At 38.9% G+C, this 16,720-nt stretch overlaps 1 protein-coding gene across 6 annotated transcripts in view; it reads right to left on the bottom strand.

The window, feature by feature from the left end:
• loxl3 (lysyl oxidase like 3) overlaps positions 1-16,720 on the bottom strand; it is a 34,191-nt gene that overhangs the window by 6,072 nt on the left and 11,399 nt on the right. For 4 of the 6 annotated variants that reach the window (XM_022750763.1, XM_022750762.1, XM_022750760.1 and 1 more), the window contains 4 exons: positions 6,963-7,170; positions 6,455-6,635; positions 2,260-2,414; positions 1,387-1,557 (listed from right to left, as the gene is read on the bottom strand). In XM_022750763.1, the coding sequence (XP_022606484.1) occupies positions 1,387-1,557; positions 2,260-2,414; positions 6,455-6,635; positions 6,963-7,170 (715 nt within the window). Of the gene's footprint in view, positions 1-1,386; positions 1,558-2,259; positions 2,415-6,454; positions 6,636-6,962; positions 7,171-7,787; positions 7,845-16,720 lie in introns of all 6 variants that reach the window. The other 2 variants (XM_022750765.1, XM_022750761.1) reach the window with 1 other exon arrangement.

Genomic DNA, 16,720 nt, shown 5'->3' with positions numbered 1-16,720 from the left:
CACACTTCCTGTCCTGTCTCTCAACTGTCTGCGCTACAACTGCCGGGGCTCACACACAGTCCTCACGCAGTGGAAAATGTGTCGTTAAAGCAGCAGTTTGGTTAGACTTTTCTAGGCGAGGAGAATGTTAACATGGCTTCCACATGAGGTCACCACTTTGGCTTTAGTGGTGAGTGGTTTTGAGTTTGATTAGAAACTTCATGTGTGGCTGCTCTGCCCACATGGAACAAACCAAATTACTGCCTGGTTCTTCCATGCAGGAAAAGAAGCATCTATACCATATGGAAATAATAATATACTGCCATACATTAGTGCGTGCATGTTCAAGTATATTCCAAAATTACATACGTCAAGAATATGAATGTAAAGTGAACATTAGTACAACCTGCACATATTAACAAATATGTGACAAATGGAAATATATTTGAACATATATGCACAGAATTTGGAAAAATAACTGCACACACAGTGGCCATTTTATAAGATACACACACACACACACACACACACACACACACACACACACACACACACACACAGCTTGTTCGCCTGGAGTCGACATGACAGGAACTCAGTGTGTGGGGTGGTTCACTAAGCTGCAGGCCTGAGGGTGAAAGAGTCTCGGTGATGATTTGAAATAATAACAATAAGCAGGTTCCAAGTATAAAACCCTNTTAGTGCGTGCATGTTCAAGTATATTCCAAAATTACATACACCAAGAATATGAATGTAAGGTGAACATTAGTAAAACCTGCACATATTAACAAATATGTGACAAATGGAAATATATTTGAACATATATGCACAGAATTTGGAAAAATAACTGCACACACAGTGGCCATTTTATAAGATACACACACACACACACACACACACACACACACACACACACACACACACACACACACACACAGCTTGTTCGTCTGGAGTCGGGGTGGTTCACTAAGCTAAGCTAAGCACATGACCTGTCCAACACTAAAGCAGCAGATTCACCTTGTTTGATTACAAGGTAATCAAAAGAAACACTTTCTCATCAACAAATTTTCCTTCAATTCATTATTATTTTAAACGCTTTCCTCTAATGAAACAATCTAGGAAGGAAAATTCACTCTTTGTTTGAATTCAAGTTGAGAAGACCTGTCATGGCTGAATCAGAATCAAGTAAAATGAAACCTGAAAATATTTTAAATACGGTAAGTTGATTTGAATTAAAACATTAATTTTAATAAACTAAGATTTTTCTGAGATTTTTATAGCTCACACAAACAACTGGCCACTGAGTGTTTATGACAGTATATCATATTTGCATATGTCAAATATCCCAAAAGACAACCTGCTGGTGAACGCAGCTGCAGGAAGTTGCCCTGGTTGGTGTTAATAACCTACTTGCAGGCCCTGGTTAGCGTAGCCCAAGCCCAGCTGCCTGCAGGCCACCATGGCCTCCGTGGTGCTCCAGTTCTCTCCGCAGATCAGACCCCAGCTCTCCGTCCCGTTAGAGTCTGAACCCAGGACCTCCAAGCGGCCCTCGTAACGGGTCCGTCCCCCTGTGAGTCGGATCTGTGCGGGGCCGAGGAGTTAGGAACCACAAGGCAGCGTGTAGATACACAAGGCTGGATAAAAACTCAAAAATCTTACAGGTGACATCAAGCCATAAGCTATAGAAATTTAGTTTAAACATCTGTGACTTGATTGATTTGATAAAAGTATGTTTTTTTGAGTTTTTATCCTACTTAGCCCGGTGTGTGTATGTACAGGAGACATGGACGAGTATAATCTGGTAAAATACAAACTGTACAACCAGAAATACTCTGTGTTAAAGTGAATATCACTGTTGTCAGAAAAACGTATGAGCAAAATTGCTGTTTTCAGAACAATAAAAGAACTCTAACATGTTTAACAATTAAATTTGGTTTGACATCAGTTTTTCATGACAGCAGTGAATTTATATTATTTCAGTGAGTGAAAATGTGAGATTTCTATGAATATTAGCTCTAAATCTCACACGTTAGAACAAAGACAGTTAGATCAGCAAAGAACTAAATTAATAGACAATAAAAACAGTATAAAATGAGGCGTTATTCAAGTTCTTTCCTATGCGACATTAATCAAAGCAGAAGGAAGCAAAAGGAAATATGATGCAGTTAACTTAGTCAGACCAACTTTCTCAAGTAATCTAAATAATTTCAACAATTCAAACAACTTTCTGACATTTGAACAGCAGAGTTTTAAGATGAAACATTAAGGAGGTTCAGCTCTGACCGTGTTCTCCAGGCCCATGTAGGGTATGTTGCAGCGGACGGCGGCGTCCTCCATGTGCTGACAGTCCTCTGATGAGATGTTTTTAAAGGGGCAGTTCCAGATGGATTTCTCCTGACCGAGACACTTCACCTCGTTCATGTAGATCGGACCCATTCCTGAACAGACGGGATTAAACGCAGACAACAGAAGAGCTACAGGTTAGACAAAGCACCCAGAACTCAGATTTTATTTTTTATTTCTATCTTTCATCTGGCAAACCTTTTTTTTCCATTTATATTTTCCCACCTCTTGAACAAACAATTCATTTACAGTTTCTGAAAAAAAGTTAATTCTAGTTAATATGAGGAAAACCCAGAATGTACCCACAGCAGATGACTAGCCAGGTCTTTTTAAAAAAAAATATTTTTAAATGCAACGAAGCATTATATACAAATCAGTTTTAATGAGGTACAGGGTATTTGGAAGTTGCAGCATTTAATGAGCCTTGACCCATTTAATAAGGCGCTTGGATCAGATTAGACCAATCCAGGTCAGGTCACGACTGTTTTTTTGACCCTTTTGGATCAAAACTCCAGTTTCAAGAACCAGACTGTTTGAGAAAATCTGGGCCAAGAAAAATGAATATCTCAAACATCCTCCCTGACCAGAAACAGTGACACCTTTTCTCCTGGAATTTTCTGTTGATGGAGTGTATCTCTTCTTTGTTATTTTCCCCAAGGCAGCTCATCATGTTCTACAATTTTGCGGAAGCAGAATGATGTACGGTGGATATAAAAAGTCTAAACACCCCTGTTAAAATGCCAGGTCTTTGTGAAGTAAAACAATGAGACCAAGATGGATGATTTCAGAACTTTTTCCACCTTTAAATGTGACCTATAACCTGTACAATTGAATTGAAAAACAAATCTTTTAGGAGGGAAAAATACAAATAAAAAACTAAAATAATGTGGTTACATTACTTTTATATCCACTGTACATGAAAAAGCTTTAATGAGCTGGACGTGGGCTGAAACAGTCTTCCAAATGCTTGAGATTGATATGAAAACACAACACAGAGGAACATCCGGAAGCCCAGAACATACAGTATGTTGGAGTTAAGAAGGTCACATTTTCCAGAATATACATACAGTAACTCTTCAAACTAACACCCAGCTCACTCTTTAACCTGAGGCATGTTTGCTGAGCATGCATGCTCTCCGTCAGCGACACCCTGCTTTACATTCACTCTGTAAACTGTCGCTCCATCGCTACAAGTCATATAGCACCATGAGGTGACTGTGTTATGAAATTCCTATGAAAGGAATTCCTTCAGCGGCGCTCGCTTCCGACTTCAGTGACGTTCAGGAATGTTTCTTGGACCGACTCAGCCAGGTGGTGGTCGGACATCCATCTGAGCACAGAGCTGGTCTGCTGCTGCCTCAAAGAGATGACTCTCCTCAGCCAACTTCCTCTGTGGTGGAAATCATAACGCACACACGCATGCACGCACGCATGCACGCATGCACACATACACAGCCCCACCCAGGCGCCGTTCAAAAGACTGCCTGTTTCTGCAGCGGTGGAATCTGAGGACAGTTAATCCAAACACTACACACACCTCCATGTTCCTGAGGGCAACACTAATGAGGAACACAAACACAGAGATAAACTCTTTTATAATAATATTATTTTGTTTGGACAGAGAATAATTATTCAAAGCAATGTTTCATTTCCAGTCACATTCCTCAGGCACACTCCACTACATACCGTATTGATGTGACACAGGTGTGGTTCCAATCAACCTGGAAGCACTCATTATTACTTCAATATTAGACCATCACAAATTATTGCCTGTTTTACAGTGCAGGTGGATTAATCTTCTCATCTAACTCTCATTTATTTGATATATTTCCCAAAATGTCAAACTATGTGTGTTAGAGATCAGTCAAACTTTAAAACTAATCAGATATTCAAAAGACAATAGATTTGTAACAGATTTACTTGTGTGTTTGTTAGTTTGTTTACTGACTTAAAAGAAAAAGAGACTAAATGTAAACTGTACAAGTTTGAGTCTGTTCTTTCAATTAAAAAAAAATATTTACAGTATCATCCATCAATTTTTTTTGTGATTAATTTCCAGCTGATACAAACTGTCATTCAAAATGGTTAATTATTTCCCTTCAGGTAAAAACATCTTCGATCAATGATTACTTTAATTTATCTGGATAAATTGGGGCTTATATTTTCACTTCCTGGGGCATTTATTGCTTTATATGTACAGTATTTTGTAAATGCAAGAGGATCTCTGTGGTGTACTAATGTAGAAGGAACATCGATAAGTGTGTCCAGGGTGTCTCCTCTTCTGCTTACTGATTCAACACTAAAATAAAATCAATGCCGTTACAAACAGCTGTCTGAAATTTTAAAGCCAGGGACCAATTGCACAAAGCACCTCAAGTTTTCTACTTAAGGTTTAATTTCTCCTTAGCTGAGGGAGTTACTTAAGGTTGTAGCACAGAATATCTTAAAGGGTTTCCTGATCGTGGAAAACTTTTGTTGGGATGTTCATCCTCTTCATAAACTCGGCCATGTTGTAGTTAAAATACAATCAGAGGAACCCAAAGGGTTTTTCCTTAGTTTGGTCACTAAGGTCTTTAACTGACTTTAAGTGATTCCTTATGGATAAGACCAAGATAAGGAGAAAACCATAAATATTTAGGGTGTTTTGTTTTGAAACCATATCGCGGACTTTAAGAAAAATCTAAACTTAAGATGCTTTGTGCAACTGGACCCAGTCTAATACAGGCATAATTAATTCACAAGGAGACATGCTCTCTTTCTCACGTACTCACTCATACACAAACTACTTCATTCAGCTTAAGGTTTCATTTCTAAGCATCCTCTAACCAACATAAATTAATCTGCTGAGTGTGTCTGTGTTGGTGAAAGAACAAGCGACGACGAGAACTGATGAGTTTTGTTCAAACTGAAAATATGGAAAAAAACTTAAAAATATATGGAAACTTTTCTGATAAATCATTGTTGAGGAATTAAACTCGTCGTTAAGTTTTTAAACAGTTTGGTACGCAGTCTCACATAGTCTTACAGTCTTACAGTTACAGAACACAAAAAGTGATTTTTGTCTTGAAGCTGATTTACTGCTGCTCACATGGAGGCCAAGTGGCTCAGACACAAGCTGGACTTGTGAAATCGCCTCATTTTCACATGAAATGGTCCGTGGCCGAGCTGGAATAACACAGACGGCTTTCTGTTCTTAACAAATGCCTGACACACACTAAGGAATCAGAAATACTCATAGCAAAGAGAATTTAACGAATAAAGAACTATATTAATGTCGGGATTGTAGTGAAAAAGACAATCTGTTTACCGCGGTCGGTGTCATATGGTGTTTACGGAAAATCTTTGTTTGTTTCTTATCTTTCTTCACTCCCAGCATTCCTTTACTTATTAAAATAACCTCCAAATGAGGAATCCCTGTAGGAATGTGGACCTGTAGAGAGCAGATTATCTGTTCTCTGAGGGGAAGAGATGACCTGAGAGATAAGACAAGTGGACAGGTGATGACTGAAATCCTCTCTGAGGACAGTTATAAGGACGTCCTGTCTCAGGTGACGAGTTCAGAGGGATTTAAAAAGCACAGAACTGACCAGGCTAAGATCAACAACATTATCACAAAGTCAACACTGGTAGTGTGGCAAACAGTTCACTTTTGACATGTTCATTCATGTATTTTTTTACTTGTATTGAAGTGTATAGAGTCTGATTAGAGCTTACAGACTCACTTTTACTTCTACAAACATTTGTAAAGATGCAGAAATAATGTCATTGGTTGAGTTAAACCTCTGAATTTCTTGAGAAAGTTTGCTAAACTGGACATTACGATTTCAGGGTGATTTCACTTCACAAAGCAGCCAAATCACACCTGGGTTGAATATTCCAAAGATTTTTTGGCCTCCCCTCAAACAGTGGGTTGACTACTTCCTTTCTTCGACTGGACTTCTGTCTAAAGTTACAAAGCTGGAAAAAAGATTATCAACCTTTAATCAATTCTGTGTATTATGATGGCCTTTAATTACATTTTTTTTTAAATCTATTATTGTTTTTTTATCATTATAATCATCAACATTTTCAACTTCTGTTCGGACTGCCACACACCAATACATTTTCTCACTTTTCAGAGGGTTTTATTTCTGACCTTGTCCCATGCGGGCTCCGGTGAGAGCCTCCTTGGCGCTACCGAAGCCGAGCTCCCTGCAGACGACGCTGGCTGACTGCAGGTTCCAGCGATCGTCGCACACTGTTCCCCACTCGTTGTCTTTCAACACCTCCACGCGGCCCTCGCCCAGCCTGGCACCACCCTTCAGCCTCACGTTACTCTAGACAACAGACACATAAAACAATATTTTAATCTACATGTAGCAGGTTGTCTGAGCTGCCTATCAGACTGCTTACTATAAGTTTTAATAACTGTGTACAGAAGGAAATGTATAATCATTTCTAAAAATGACAAATATTTCACTTAGATTTTACATTAGAAAACAGAAAATAGTTCATTATCAGACACTAAAATGTCACTCAAGGTCCACTAGCTAGCTTTTTCTGGAGCTTTCAATCACATTTCACTGTCTATCATGTGCCCAAAGCTCCATACTGAAATCACATGATATAAACTGGTATCTCCATGTCTCTAAAAACTACTTTACCGAGGTCTTCAGTTTCTTTTTCATGCCACTGTTTTGCATGAACAGCGGCCCAGGCATGCAGCTGACCACGGCTGCCATGCCGCCCTCGCAGGTCGATGTGGCGTTTGGCTTGTTGAACTCCAGGGGGCAGGCTGCCAGGTGGATCTCTGTGCCTGTGCACGCCACAGAGTGGATGTGGAAGTGGTTCTTCTGACGCTCCAAATACAACCTGGAGGGAGCAGAGACAGAGGCAAGAACGAGGACTGTGATAACTTCAAGACTGAATGAATTAGTTGTGTTTACAGTACAGTGAAAAATAAAGGACTGACAATGTGCTTACAATTAACTCATAAAAACATTCAAATGAATGACCACACAAATGACTGAATGAATACAAAGCTACACAATAATCCGGATTAAAAAAGAAAACCAAACAGTTTGGTTTAGTACATTCAGTCAGGTTCATTGTCTGACGGTAAATTATAAAAACATGTTGGACAAAAGGAAAACTTCACCAGAGACCACAAGTAAATCTGTGTCCAGTAAAAGAAGATATTACTTTAATTTTGTTGTTGTTTCGCTTTCTTGTTGATTGTTAGATGAAAATCTCAATATGACTCATGTTTGTACGGTAAATATGTAGCTGTAGCCAGCAGCCGTTTGGCTTAGTTTAGCATAAAGACTGGAAACATTTAGGCTGACTCTAAACACACCAAACACAGATTTTTTTTTTGCTAATCCTGAATTTCTCATCAGCTTAAATGTCAGTTGTTTGTGAAGCAGCATGTGTGTGGGTCTCTTCAGACAGCTTGAATTTACCCACTGAACTGTTTATCCTCAGATTACCTTTTGCCAGGGCTGCTCTGTTTAGACTTAGAGTTAGCTTTAGCTTTGGGTGTCTGCCTGCAAAGTAAACACGGGTTAGACTGCACAGTTAGGAGAAAATAATGAGACGACAAAGTGCAAAATCAGAGTAACAAAAGGTGACATGGTGCACAGTTATGTTAAAGTCTAGTTACACGATTCAAAAGGATGTGGCACCTTCTACACGCTTGTTAAATACAGTTAGCTTCACAAGAAAAGGTGTTTATATTATGTTCAAGTCGCACAAGGAACAGATTTGTTGAAAGTGACACATCCTTCTTAAATGCAGGTGAAAGAAAAACACAAATGTGAATTTAAACTTTGACATTCATTGATTCTTTTCATACATTTCATTAGCACAGGCTCACATACATAGCATGGCTAAAAGTATGTGGATACACTTTTCTACATACTTTTCTGTACATTTGGGCAAGGTACCTTCGTTCCAATTAAGGGACATTTTAATACTATAGTATACAATAATATTTTAAACAACAGCACGCTTCCATCACTGCTATGTATGTGAGCCTGTGCTAATAAAATGTATGAAAAGAATCAATGAATTTCAAAGTTTAAATTCACATTTGTGTTTTTCTTTTCACCTGCATTTAAGAAGGAGGTGTCACTTTCAACAAATCTGTTCCTTGTGCGACTTGAACATAATATAAACACACTTTTCTTTGTGAGCTAACTGTATTTAACAAGCGCTGTAGAAGGTGCCACATCCTTTGAATCGTGTAACTAGACTTTACATAACTGTGCACCATGTCACGTTTTGTTACTCTGATTTTGCACTTTGTCGTCTCATTATTTTCTCCTAACTGTGCAGTCTAACCCGTGTTTACTTTGCAGGCAGACACCCAAAGCTAAAGCTAACTCTAAGGTCTAAACAGAGCCAGCCTTGCAAAAGGTAATCTGAGATAAACAGTTCAGTGGTATTCAAGCTGTCTGAAGAGACCCACACACATGCTGCTTCACAAAACAACTGACATTTTAAGCTGATGAGAAATTCAGGATTAGCAAAAAAAAAATCTATGTTTGGTGTGTTTAGAGTCAAGCCTAAATGTTTCCAGTCTTTATGCTAAACTAAGCCAAACGGCTGCTGGTACAGCTACATATTTACCGTACAAACATGAGTCATATTGAGATTTTCATCTAACGATCAACAAGGAAAGCGAAACAACAACAAAATTAAAGTAATATCTTCTTTTACGGACACAGATTTACTTGTGGTCTCTGGTGAAGTTTTCCTTTTGTCCAACATGTTTTATATATTTACTGTCAGACAATGAACCTGACTGAATGTACTAAACCAAACTGTTTGTTTTCTTTTTTAATCCGGATTATTGTGTAGCTTTTGTATTCATTCAGTCATTTGTGTGGTCATTCATTTGAATGTTTTATTGAGTTAATTGTAAGACATTGTCAGTCCTTTATTTTTCACTGTACTGTAAAACACAACTAATTCATTCAGTCTTGAAGTTATCACAGTCCGCTGTCTTGCCTCTGTCTCTGCTCCCTCCAGGTTGTTTTTGGAGCGTCAGAAGAACCACTTCCACATCCACTCTGTGGCGTGCACAGGCACAGAGATCCACCTGGCAGCCTGCCCCTGGAGTTCAACAAAGCCAAACGCCAAATCGACCTCGAGGGCGGCATGGCAGCCGTGGTCAGCTGCATGCCTGGGGCCTGTTCATGCAAAACAGTGGCATGAAAAGAAACTGAAAGACCTCGGTAAAGTATTTTAGAGACATGGAGAACCAGTTTATATCATGTGATTTCAGTATGGAGCTTTGGGCACATGTAGACAGTGAAATGTGATTGAAAGCTCCAGAAAAAGCTAGCTAGTGGACCTGAGTGACATTTTAGTGTCTGATAATGAACTATTTTCTGTTTTCTAATGTAAAATCTAAGTGAAATATTTGTCATTTTTAGAAATGATTATACATTTCCTTCTGTACACAGTTATAAACTTATAGTAAGCAGTCTGATAGGCAGCTCAGACAACCTGCACATGTAGATTAAAATATTGTTTTATGTTGTCTGTTGTCTAGAGTAACGTGAGTGAAGGGTGGTGCCAGGCTGGGCGAGGGCCGCCGTGGAGTGTGAAAGACAACGAGTGGGGAACAGTGTGCGACGATCGCTGAACCTGCAGTCAGCAGCGTCGTCTGCAGGGAGCTCGGCTTCGGCAGCGCCAAGGAGGCTCTCACCGGAGCCCGCATGGGACAAGGTCAGAAATAAAACCCTCTGAAAAGTGAGAAAATGTATTGGTGTGTGGCAGTCCGAACAGAAGTTGAAAATGTTGATGATTATAATGATAAAAAACAATAATAGATTTAAAAAAAAATGTAATTAAGGCCATCATAATTACACAGAATTGATTAAAGGGATAATCTTTTTCCAGCTTTGTAACTTTAGACAGAAGTCCAGTCGAAGAAAGGAAGTAGTCAACCCACTGTTTGGGGGAGGCCAAAATCTTTGGAATATTCAACCCAGGTGTGATTTGGCCGCCTTGTGAAGTGAAATCACCCTGAATAGTAATCCAGTTTAGCAAACTTTCTCAAGAAATTCAGAGGTTTAACTCAACCAATGACATTATTTCTGCATCTTTACAAAATGTTTGTAGAAGTAAAAGTGAGTCTGTAAGCTCTAATCAGACTCTATACACTTCAATACAAGTAAAAAAAAATTACTATGAACATGTCAAAAGTGAACTGTTTGCCACACTCAGTGTTGACTTTTGATAATTGTTGTTGATTTAGCCTGGTCAGTTCTGTGCTTTTTAAATCCCTCTGAACTCGTCACCTGAGACAGGACGTCCTTATAACTGTCCTCAGAGAGGATTTCAGTCATCACCTGTCCACTTGTCTTTCTCTCAGGTCATCTCTTCCCCTCAGAGAACAGATAATCTGCTCTCTACAGGTCCACATTCCTACAGGGATTTCTCATTTGGAGTTATTTTAATAAGTAAAGGAATGCTGGGAGTGAAGAAAGATAAGAAACAAAACAAAGATTTTCCGTAAACACCATATGACACCGACCGCGGTAAACAGATTGTCTTTTTCACTACAATCCCGACATTAATATAGTTCTTTATTCGTTAAATTCTCTTTGCTATGAGTATTTCTGATTCCTTAGTGTGTGTCAGGCATTTGTTAAGAACAGAAAGCCGTCTTGTGTTATTCCAGCTCGGCCACGGACCATTTCATGTGAAAATGAGGCGATTTCACAAGTCCAGCTTTGTGTCTGAGCCACTTGGCCTCCATGTGAGCAGCAGTAAATCAGCTTCAAGACAAAATCACTTTTTGTGTTTCTGTAACTGTAAGACTGTAAGACTATGTTGAGACTGCGTACCAAACTGTTTAAAAACTTAACGACGAGTTTAATCCTCAACAATGATTTATCAGAAAAGTTTCCATATATTTTTAAGTTTTTTTCCATATTTTCAGTTTGAACAAAACTCATCAGTTCTCGTCGTCGCTTGTTCTTCACCAACACAGACACACTCAGCAGATTAATTTATGTTGGTTAGAGGATGCTTAGAAATGAAAACCTTAAGCTGAATGAAGTAGTTTGTGTATGAGTGAGTACGTGAGAAAGAGAGCATGTCTCCTTGTGAATTAATTATGCCTTGTATTAGACTGGGTCCAGTTGCACAAAGCATCTTAATTTAGATTTTTCTTAAAGTCCGCGATATGGTTTCAAAAACAAAACACCCTAAATATTTAGGTTTTCTCCTTATCTTGGTCTTATCCATAAGAATCACTTTAAGTCAGTTAAAGACCTTAGTGACCAAACTAAGGAAAAACCCTTTTCCTCTTGATTGTATTTTAACTACAACATGGCCGAGTTTATGAAGAGATGAACATCCCAACAAAAGTTTTCCACGATCAGGAAACCCTTTAAGATATTCTGTGCTTACAACCTTAAGTAACTCCCTCAGCTAAGGAGAAAATTAAACCTTAAGTAGAAACTTGAGGTGCTTTGTGCAACTGGTCCCTAGCTTTAAAATTTCAGACAGCTGTTTGTAACGGCATTGATTTTATTTTAGTGTTGAATCAGTAAGAGCAGAAGAGGAGACCCCTGACACACTTATCGATTTCCTTCTACATTAGTACACCACAGAGATCCTCTTGCATTTACAAAATACTGTACATATAAAGCAATAAATGCCCCAGGAAGTGAAAATATAAGCCCCAATTTATCCAGATAAATTAAAGTATCAATGATCGAAGATGTTTTTACCTGAGGGAAATAATTAACCATTTTGAATGACAGTTTGTATCAGCTGGAAATTAATCACAAAAAAAATTGATGGATGATACTGTAAATATTTTTTTTTAATTGAAAAGAACAGACTCAAATTTGTACAGTTTACAATTTAGTCTCTTTTTCTTTTAAGTCAGTAAACAAACTAACAAAACACACAAGTAAATCTGTTACAAATCTATTGTCTTTTGAATATCTGATTAGGTTTAAAGTTTGACTGATCTCTAACACACATAGTTGACATTTTGGGAATATATTCAAATAAATGAGAGTTAGATGAGAAGATTAATCCACCTGCACTGTAAAACAGGCAATAATTTTGTGATGGTCTAATATTGAAGTAATAATGAGTGCTTCAGGTTGATTGGAACCACCACCTGTGTCACATCAATACGGTATGTAGTGGAGTGTGCCTGAGGAATGTGACTGGAAATGAAACATTGCTTTGAATAATTATTCTCTGTCCAAACAAAATAATATTATTATAAAAGAGTTTATCTCTGTGTTTGTGTTCCTATTAGTGTTGCCTTCAGGAACATGGAGGTGTGTGTAGTGTTTGGATTAACTGTCCTCAGATTCCACCGCTGCAAGAACAGGCAGTTCCTTTTGAACGGCGCCTTGGGTGGGCTGTGTATGTGTGCATGCGTGCATGCGTGCGTGCATGGCGTGTGTGCGTTATGATTTCCACCACAGAGGAAGTGGCTGAGGAGAGTCATCTCTTTGATGGCAGCAGCAGACCAGCTCTGTGCTCAGATGGATGTCCGACCACCACCTGGTGAGTCGGTCCAAGAAACATTCCGCCTGACACTATACTGGAATCGGCAAGCGCCAGCGCCGCTTAAGTGAATTCCTTTCATAGGAATTTCATAACACAGTACCATCATGGTGCTATATGACTTGTAGCGATGTGGAGGCGACAGTCTTTACAGAGTGAATGTAAAGCAGTGTCGCTGACGGAGAGCATGCATGCTCAGCAAACATGCCTCAGGTTAAAGAGTGAGTGGGTGTTAGTTTGAAGAGTTACTGTATGTATATTCTGGAAAATGTGACCTTCTTAACTCCAACATACTGTATGTTCTGGGCTTCCGGATGTTCCTCTGTGTTGTGTTTTCATATCAATCTCAAGCATTTGGAAGACTGTTTCAGCCCGGTCCAGCTCATTAAAGCTTTTTCATGTACAGTGGATATAAAAGTAATGTAACCACATTTATTTAGTTTTTTATTTGTATTTTTCCTCCTAAAAGATTTGTTTTCAATTCAATTGTACAGGTTATAGGTCACATTTAAAGGTGGAAAAAGTTCTGAAATCATCCATCTTGGTCTCATTGTTTTACTTCACAAAGACCTGGCATTTTAACAGGGTGTTTAGACTTTTTATATCCACCGTACATCATTCTGCTTCCGCAATTGTAGAACATGATGAGCTGCCTGGGGAAAATAACAAAGAAGAGATACACTCCATCAACAGAAAATTCCAGGAGAAAAGGTGTCACTGTTTTGGTCAGGGAGGATGTTTGAGATATTCATTTTTCTTGCCCAGATTTTCTCAAACAGTCTGGTTCTTGACTAGTTTTGATCCAAAAGGGTCAAAAAAAACAGTCGTGACCTGACCTGGATTGGTCTAATCTGATCCAAGCGCCTTATTAAATGGGTCAAGGCTCATTAAATGCTGCAACTTCCAAATACCCTGTACCTCATTAAAACTGATTTGTATATAATGCTTCGTTGCATTTAAAAATATATTTTTTTAAAAAGAACCTGGCTAGTCATCTGCTGTGGGTACATTCTGGGTTTTCCTCATATTAAAATAGAATTAACTTTTTTTCAAAACTGTAAATGAATTGTTTGTTCAAGAGGTGGGAAAATAAAAATGGAAAAAAAAGGTTTGCCAGATGAAAGATAGAAATAAAAAAATAAAATCTGAGTTCTGGGTGCTTTGTCTAACCTGTAGCTCTTCTGTTGTCTGCGTTAATCCGTCTGTTCAGGGGGGTCCGATCTTACATGAACGAGGTGAAGTGTCTCGGTCAGGAGAAATCCATCTGGAAATGCCCCTTTAAAAACATCTCATCAGAGGACTGTCAGCACAATGGAGGACCCCGCCGTCCGCTGCAACATACCCTACATGGGCTGGAGAACACGGTCAGAGCTGAACCTCCTTAATGTTTCATCTTAAAACTCTGCTGTTCAAATGTCAGAAAGTTGTTTGAATTGTTGAAATTAATTTAGATTACTTGAGAAAGTTGGTCTTGACTAAGTTAACTGCATCATATTTCCTTTTGCTTCCTTCTGCTTTGATTAATGTCGCATAAGGAAAGAACTTGAATAACGCCTCATTTTATACTGTTTTTTATTGTCTATTAATTTAGTTCTTTGCTGATCTAACTGTCTTTGTTCTAACGTGTGAGATTTAGAGCTAATATCATAGAAATCTCACATTTTCACTCACTGAAATATAAATTTCACTGCTGTCATGAAAAACTGAAGTCAAACCACAATTAATTGTTAAACATATTAGAGTTCTTTTATTGTTCTGAAAACAGCAATTTTGCTCATACGTTTTTCTGACAACAGTGATACTTCACTTTAACACAGAAGTATTTCTGGTTGTACAGTTTGTATTTACCAGATTATACTCGTCCATGCCCTGTACATACACACACACGGGCTAAGTAGGATAAAAACTCAAAAAAACATACTTTATCAAATCAATCAAGTCACAAAGTGTTTAAACTAAATTTCTATAGCTTATGCTTGATGTCACCTGTAAGATTTTTGAGTTTTTATCCAGCCTTGTGTATCTACACGCTGCCTTGTGGTTCCTAAACTCCTCGGCCCCGCACAGATCCGACTCACAGGGGGACGGACCCGTTACGAGGGCCGCTTGGAGGTCCTGGGTTCAGACTCTAACGGGACGGAGACTGGGGTCTGATCTGCGGAGAAGAACTGGAGCACCACGGAGGCCATGGTGGCCTGCAGGCAGCTGGGCTTGGGCTACGCTAACCAGGGGCCTGCAAGTAGGTTATTAACACCAACCAGGGCAACTTCCTGCAGCTGCGTTCACCAGCAGGTTGTCTTTTGGGATATTTGACATATGCAAATATGAATATCTGTCATAAACACTCAGTGGGCCAGTTGTTTGTGTGAGCTATAAAAATCTCAGAAAAATCTTAGTTTATTAAAATAATGTTTTTAATTCAAATCAACTTACCGTATTTAAAATATTTTCCAGGTTTCATTTTACTTGATTCTGATTCAGCCATGACAGTCTTCTCAACTTGAATTCAAACAAAGAGTGAATTTTCCTTCCTAGATTGTTTCATTAGAGGAAAGCTTTTAAATAATAATGAATTGAAGGAAAAGTATGTTGATGAGAAAGTGTTTCTTTTGATTACCTTTGTAATCAAAAAAAGGTGAATCCTGCTGCTTTAGTGTTGGACAGGCTCATGTGAGGGTTTTATACTTGGAACTGCTTATTGTTATTATTTCAAATCATCACCGAGACTCTTTCACCCTCAGGCCTGCAGCTTAGTGAACCACCCACACACTGAGTTCCTGTCATGTCGACTCCAGGCGAACAAGCTGTGGTGTGTGTTGTGATGTGTGTGTGTGTGTTGTGTGTGTGTGTGATGTGTGTGTGTGTGTGTGTGTTGTGTGTGTGTGTGTGTGTGTGTATCTATATAAAACTGGCCACTGTTGTGTGCAGTTATTTTTCCAAATTCTGTGCATATATGTTCAAATATATTTCCATTTGTCACATATTTGTAATATGTGCAGGTTGTACTAATGTTCACTTTACATTCATAATTCTTGACGTATGTAATTTTGGAATATACTTGAACATGCACGCACTAATGTATGGCAGATATATTATTATTTCCATAGTGTATAGATGCTTCTTTTCCTGCATGGAAGAACCAGGCAGTAATTTTGTTTGTTCCATGTGGCAAAGCAGCCACACATGAATTTCTAATCAAACTCAAAACCACTCACCACCAAAGCCAAAGTGTGACCTCATGTGGAAGCCATGTTAACATTCTCCTCGCCTAGAAAAGTCTAACCAATACTGCTGCTTTAACGACACATTTTCCACTGCGTGAGGACTGTGTGGAGCCCCGGCAGTTGTAGCGCAGACAGTTGAGAGACCAGGACAGGAAGTGTGTCCCCTCCACTGACTTCCCGCAGGACCTTTCTGCAGATCCGGATAGTGGCGGCCGGGAGCAATTATGAGGCCGGGTGGAGTTCAGTTGGCTCACAGTGGGGCACAGTGTGCAGCACAGGCTGGACCACAAAGGAGCCCATGGTCGTTCGAGACAGCTAGGCTCGGCTTACTCCATGCATGCCCATCACTGTAAGTAGACCGAAGAGTCTAGATTGAGTAGTTTATTCCACAATGACATGCTGACACATTTATTGTTTACAGGATTAAACCTCCTCAGATGCATTCTGTAGTTTTAAGACAAGTCATTATATTTGTATTGGGTGGTGCACGCAACACAAACAAACCTCAGAAACAGAGATAAAAATCTTTGTCTTTGCCTTTACATTCACTTTATTCTTCAAAATATATTATTAATTGCTGGAGGCCAACTGGATTTTAAGTAAAGAATAACGGTAGTTTTAATATATTATGGATTTAATGGTGCAACTTA

This window comes from Seriola dumerili, unplaced genomic scaffold, assembly GCF_002260705.1.
Source record: "Seriola dumerili isolate Sdu_G_001 unplaced genomic scaffold, Sdu_1.0 BDQW01000149.1, whole genome shotgun sequence".
NCBI lineage: Eukaryota > Metazoa > Chordata > Actinopteri > Carangiformes > Carangidae > Seriola > Seriola dumerili.
Note: the sequence above shows the minus strand (reverse complement) of the source record. Positions and strands in the feature narration are given on the sequence as shown.